Below are 6,961 nucleotides of genomic sequence, written 5' to 3'. Positions count from 1 at the left end.
GTCATTTTCCTACGCATCAATTATAAAAATTTCTGTGTGATAAATTTTTTAATGTCAATCATTGACTTATTAAATTGTAATTTGAAAATAATTTTAAGTACAAAAATATTTAATCAATAAGAAATACAATAACAACAATAGGTTATTCTAAATTTATGTAATTTATTTTGGTTAAATAAAAAGTGACAGGTAAAAACTCAAAAAAAAAAACGCGGGGGGGGGGGGGGATTGATTATGAATGCAGCTTATGAAAGTAATTTATTAAAAAAATTGTGTTTAATTCTTATTTGTTCTTGATTACAATTTTATTTGAAGTAGAATATTACAAGGATAATGAAGGGGTGCCAATAACTTTCATTTTCGACTAACTATGCATTTTTCAGGTGGAGTCCAGCATTTGGTATGCTGCGTGAAAAGAGATGAGTTAGAGAAATATTAAAAATTCGTCTGTCCTCACCGTAGATTAATAGAATGTTATAAACGTAGAGAGCAAATATCCCAGTTTCGATTAAAATAGTATAAATTAGAAGAAATATGATGACTTTTGTGAAGAACTAGCAAATGAAGAGAAGTGTTGGATGCCAATAGTTATAGCTTTTAAAGTTTTGGGGGGAGATTATAACTAAACTTTTCAAAGCTATTGTGCATGAGCAAATGCCAAAATGGGAGCTAGGCAATGGAGCTTGTAAACAGTATTCGGGACAAAATGGTTTTTTAAGGATTTTTTTTTTAAAACATACAAATTTAAATCTCGATAAAGGTGGGTTTAAAGAAAAATCTCTCTTTTTTTAAGAGTAGACGAGTTGTTAATTATTAACTTTATATATCTCTCTCTAAAAAAATATATATATATATCTTATTTAGGCAGGCCTGAGTCCTGACGGTTGTTTTATTCGATGATTGATCTTTAATACTTATTATTATTATTATTATTATTATTTTATCTCCCATGCTTTGCTTGTTGATAGGCGGTGGTGCACCCATTCTTCGTGACAACTTCGATTCCTACTCTCATGCTTCATCCAATAGTATGTTTGGACGGTTTGTAAACATTTTCAAGTTTGATTTTTTGTCTATCATGTAAACGCTATTATTTTTTAGGTAGTTTCTAACCTTAACCTCACAAACTCTACTTTTGATTTTAGACCATCTCAATCAAAATGTGTTTTGGATACTCAGATTGGGGAGGATTTGAGGATTATTTTGCTTCCTTGCAGGTTGGTTCATTTAGTTTCCTAGTTGACGCCACCACCTAGGTTGTTGAAGTCAAGTGGGTGGTTGGTTGTTTTAGGGATAATCCTGATATGTTTATTGCTAGTGGTGTTTTGCGTGACCATTGGGCTGTGGTGTTAGCTACCTCTGGATCTTTTTTAGGTCACAAGCTGATTTTATTTTTTTATTGAGCTGGCGGCAATATGTGAGGGTTTGGATTTTACTATTCATTTTGGCTATCCTAATATCAAGGCAGAGTCTGATTTGGCCACAATTGTTTTATGACTAATTGAGAATGTTCTTATTAGACTTATTAGTGGTTTTGGGTTATTGAGACCTTCGAGTTGATTTGATTAGCATTCTTCAATTTAGATGCTTCTATGACTCCACATTTTAGGTGTTGATATTTTGCTTTTTGATATCTTTTTTGGGCCGTTTTATGCCTTATTGTGTTTTTTTTTTTTAATTAAAAGTTTTGATCTTATCCCCCTCCCCTTCCTTTTGTATCTTTTTTTTTAATCTATATTACAGGGGAACAGCCTAAATAACTTGGTGGTTTAACCCAAAAATTTAATATAAAAAAAATCATTTATGGAAGCAACTCTATCAAAAGCCTATAAGCAGGAAGCCTTGTAAATGAACTCGTAAGAAGAATTGGGTAGAGAATAATGAAAATGGTCTCTTATTTGCTTCTTATTCTTCACTCTCAACTCCTTATATCATAGGCGGATCCATTAGTGGGCTATACCGGGCTGTAGCCCGGTATAGAAAAGGAAAAAAATCAAATATGTTAGTTAAAATTACAATCATGCCACTAATAATTAATTACAAGAGTGCCATTGAAACTAAAAAAAAGGAAAGAATCTTTACCCAATTCACTTTTTCTTTACTCTCAACCGACAACAATTCTCAAAGCCAAGAATTAAAAAAATCGATTGTCCTCTTCACGATTCTTCATCTGCTTCGTCTTCCAATTTCTTGGGCTTTGCATATTTTTCTACTGGTATGCTTTCACAACTTATATAAAAATCTTATTTTTTTGTGATGGATTTTACTAGTTTGCTCTATATTCTAAAGAAGTGCATGAGGTGTGGTTATTTTTTTCTAAGTTGAGTTCCATTGTCAACTTTGTTAATGCCTCTTCCAAACGTTATTCTGAGTTGAAATCTGCTAAAGAGAAAGGAATTATAGAATTGATAGCTTCAGAAGAGCTTGAGACTGGTACAGGTGCTAATCAAGTTCGAACTTTACAAAGGGCAGGAGATACTCGTTGGAGCTCACATTTTACTTCAGTTAGTAGGCTTGTTGAGATGTTTGGTGCAACTCTTGAAGTTCTAAGAAAGATGATTAATGATGGGCCCAGTCGAGATATGCGTGGAGAAGCTAAAGGTGCATATAGAGAAATGAAATCCTTCGAGTTTGTGTTCATTTTACTTTGGTTGCATAGAGTTCTTGGGATCTCTGATATTCTTTGCCGAGCATTACAAGCAAAATCTTTAGACATCTTGAATGCTTTGAATTATATCACAAGTACTAAAAGGCTTTTGCAAGAATTTCGAGATAATGGTTGGGATGATTTTATTAGAAGTGTGGAATCATTTTGTGGAAAGCATGACATTAGTGTGGCTGATATGAGTGTTCGTTATATGGAAGGTACAAGACGCTCTTGTCAACAAAAAGATTATATTACAATTGAGCATCATTATCACTTTGATATATTTAATTATGTAATAGATTTTCAATTGACAGAGATAAATAGTAGGTTCCCAGAGCAAACTATGGAACTTCTTACTCTAAGCTCGGCTTTGGATCCAATCTATGGGTTTAAATTATTTGATATAGATCGTATTTGTTGTCTTGCTGAGAAATTTTATCCTCATGATTTCACTGCAAATGAGATTTTTGCTTTGAGAAGAGAATTGGAGCATTACAAGTTTGATGTGCTTTCTCATCCACTTTTTCAAAAAGTTGCATCACTTTCTGAGTTATGTCAACGATTAATTGAAACAAAGAAGTCACAACACTATTTCTTGATTGATAGATTAATTCGTCTAGTGTTGACTCTTCCAGTATCTACAGCCACAACAGAGCGTGCATTTTCAGCCACGAGCCTTATCAAGACATCACTTCGCAATAAGATAGAAAATGAGTTTCTTTCAAATTGTATGGTTGTCTATGTTGAAAGAGAAATTGCAAATACTATTGTTCCAGAATCCATAATTGATGAATTTTATTGTTTGAAGCCGCGAAAAGTACAATTTTAGTTGTATTTTTGTTTTGACTACATTTTTATTTATTTTTATATAATTATTTTGTTTAAAGTAATTATTATTTAGTGTAAGATTTCTAATGCTCTTATCTTATTATGTGTATTTTATTTTTTTCTTATAAAATTTTATGTTCACTTTACAATATAACCTTCCTTTTAAATTTAGCCCGAGGTACTTTCAAATCCTAGATCCGCCCCTGCCTTATATCTCTTTCACTTATAGAATTTTCATGTAGCTTCGAAATACTAATACAGTTTTCTTTTATTTATTTTTATCTACATTAACTTGTAAAATCATAGGTACGTAACAGGTATTAATTAGTAATCCTTCAGTGAATTAGTATAACTTCACATGAAATGGAGAAGATTGAGATATTAATTGAAAAGTGTGGAATCATAATTATTTATACATCATGCAAAGGACTGCTACATTATGAGCAGTCCACAGAAGAAATTTGCTACTTGTAACATCTGGAAATTTAACATCTTGTTTAGTAGCAATCTATTTATGCTTATGTTCTCAAAGGCGAAGAAGAGAATAGATGAAACAAAGCCAATTGTTTGCAAGAACAATAAAACTCTAATGCGAATCATCTTTTTTTTTGTTACAAAACTCATTGGTGTTTTATGACAGAGGGCAAGGAAAGTGGATAATCAATGTAACCCTTTAAATCCAAAAGCGGATGAGAGAGAATCAAGATTCAAGAATAGGTTTGAAGGGATGAGAGTTTGTAGAAATATCTAATCTCATAAGGGACAAAATGGTAAATGTGGGAAAGGGTGGTTTTTTCAGAACTTTGGAGGGGTGGAGAACTAGGGAACCTGTGCTTTTGCGAGAATGGTTCGTAGGCCAAGAACCATTAAGTGAATTGGGCAGATTACACTCAGCCCAGTCGGACAGGCCTTCGCAACCAGCAGATTTTCTAAGTTTTTTATATGGTGGTGTATGAAAACGATAAAGATTATAATGAGAGTAAAGTGAGGAATCATAAATAATCTACCATCTAACCCTGATTTAAAAAAAAAGAAAAAAAAAAAAGAAAAAGCACTCATTAAATTTATGCTTATTTTGAAAGCATCAGTTTATAATGTTAATGCCAAAAATGTACCAAGATTTGCTAAACCTGAGAAACAGGCCTAACGAATAGGTAAAATGCCAGCACGCATTCACGTGCATATGGCTTTTCTTTTTTCATGTTTTTTTCCCCTTTTAATGACAATGTTTGTCCATGCACGTGTACACTTGCCATTTCTTTATTCTTCCACGAGTAACTCGGAAACAGAGAGTAAAAACGAATGAAACCGATATTTGTTTATCGCCCACTTTTGAATCAGTATTTATATATATATATATATATACGCACTTTTAAATTATAAAATTTAATAGAATTAATTTTTTAATGCTATTAAATTATATAAGTTTATAGTATATTAAAAATTAATTATATTAAAGTGTATGATTTAACAGCGTGTCTGTATTAAAAAAATAAAAACATCCGCATCTGATAATGATCTCAGTATATATATATATATTATATAAAAAAAAAAAAAAAGGTTCTCTTTGGTAGGCAGAAACAAGTTCCTTTCATCGCATGAGGAGGTGGGTACAGAAGATGTAAACTTAACGCGGTATTGGTTGAAAAAATGTGAAAAAGAGACAGTTTAATTTGTTAGGTCACTCAAACGATGACCAACAATAATTAAAAAGAAAAAAAAAAATGGTTCGTGAATCATGCAACTTCAGTTTTCAAAGCCACCATCTTCAAGCCTGAAAGTAAGCAAATATCATTGTTTAATGCAATCCAATAAAGGCATAAGTTTTTGAGTGTCCTATTCTATATGCTTCTTAAAACTATCTACTTTTAGGAGTTAGGTTGAAATGAGGTGACTTTTGAACAAAAAGGTCCCTTGCCCTCTCCATGCCAACTCAAGATTTGTTTCATATAAAATACTGCAAGTAGACCATGTTAATAATGCCCAAAAGAAAATTGTCATCATTCCAAGACCAAAGGGAACATATTTTAGTAGAAAGCTAAGCAAAATATTCTATTCAATTTTAAACACACTATGGCCGCCCTCATGTGTACAGCCAAGCTAACTATTTTGACGCCCAAATCATGATTAATCGTCTAACTTGATCGAATTTGAATGATAATTATTTTGATGTCGGTCTTTCCCCTTAGATTTGCAAATTAAATATCATCAAGTGGGCTTTCTATTTCTTCATTAAATTATGTGATCATCGTATCATACAATGATGGGAACCGGACACATGATTGTTAGGTGTGTGTTAATCTATTTTTTTAAATTGTTTCAAATGATTCACTGGTGAGATCATCATTATATTTTAAATGATTAAACTAATCAATCGCCATCAAATTCCTTTTTATTCTAATTAAATTTTATTATATAAAGTCAGACCAACCAAACATGCTGCTTCCCTAAATAAAATCCTCAAAATCATATTCTTGTCTAGTTTCCCATAACTACCCTTCTTTAACAGGAGATTGTATGTTTTCCGAATGATTAAGTGGGGGATACATAAGTCCTTTTGCGTGTTTTATGAATAAAAAACTAGAATTTATATCTGAACCGTACATGCAGCACACGTGCAGCCCAATTCGGGTCTTAACATCGATTAACTGACAATACCAAACTCGATCAACGATTTGATTAACCGTTAATCACACTAATCACATGGTCACCAGCTCAACCGGTCACATGGTTTGATACACTAATCAGAAATAAAGCTGGCTATGACACTACTTTCTTGATAAAGGGGGCATGCACCTGCAGAAAACCCCACGATCAACGGCTCTTCGTTCTCTTTATTGATGATCTAACGGCTGGGAGGTGTCCCTACGTGCGGTCAGCCGCTGTTCCGGTAAACGAAAGTGAGCAGGAAGGCACGAGGGTACAATTGGTATTGAGGACACCAGTGGGGTTTGACCGTTGGCCAGATCCAGCGAAGACAAGATAACTTTGACCGAAAGTGCACGTGTGGTGGTGGAGGATACACGTGTGCTTTGCTGTCCCATCGTTGTATAGAAAGTTGTGCACCACGTAGGATCCACATGAGTGGTAATAATGGAGGTGCAAGTTGTTTTGGAAGCCCGAGGTGAAACCACTGTTCATTTGATTTATTCGCTCATTATAATAATATGGCATGAAAATCACGATAAGTGATTAATCATAATTTGTATAAATAATATGCAAGGCTCATAAATTTAGCATAAATTTTATAAATAAATATTAAAAGTAAAATAAAATATAAATTATGTTAATTGCATATAAATTTATAAATATAATATAAAAGTTATAATATTAAAATGCTTGAAAGCGATCGGCAGTTAATTACATTACTAACTTACACTACGCTATTTTGGTACACTAGCTATTGCGATTTAGAAAATAAATTGATTTGATCTACTACTTGTATGATAAACAAACATGTAATATCTTTATTTTTTTGATAAAATT

At 32.6% G+C, this 6,961-nt stretch overlaps 1 protein-coding gene across 1 annotated transcript; it reads left to right on the top strand.

The window, feature by feature from the left end:
* Positions 1–1,160: 1,160 nt before the first annotated feature.
* Positions 1,161–3,476, top strand: LOC127901363 (uncharacterized). The gene is made up of 3 exons (XM_052438510.1): positions 1,161–1,217; positions 2,271–2,865; positions 2,962–3,476. The coding sequence occupies exons 1-3, from the start codon at positions 1,161–1,163 to the stop codon at positions 3,474–3,476; spliced, it is 1,167 nt and encodes a 388-aa protein (XP_052294470.1).
* Positions 3,477–6,961: the final 3,485 nt, after the last annotated feature.

Source organism: Citrus sinensis, chromosome 3 (genome assembly GCF_022201045.2).
Source record: "Citrus sinensis cultivar Valencia sweet orange chromosome 3, DVS_A1.0, whole genome shotgun sequence".
Taxonomy (NCBI): domain Eukaryota; kingdom Viridiplantae; phylum Streptophyta; class Magnoliopsida; order Sapindales; family Rutaceae; genus Citrus; species Citrus sinensis.
Note: the sequence above shows the minus strand (reverse complement) of the source record. Positions and strands in the feature narration are given on the sequence as shown.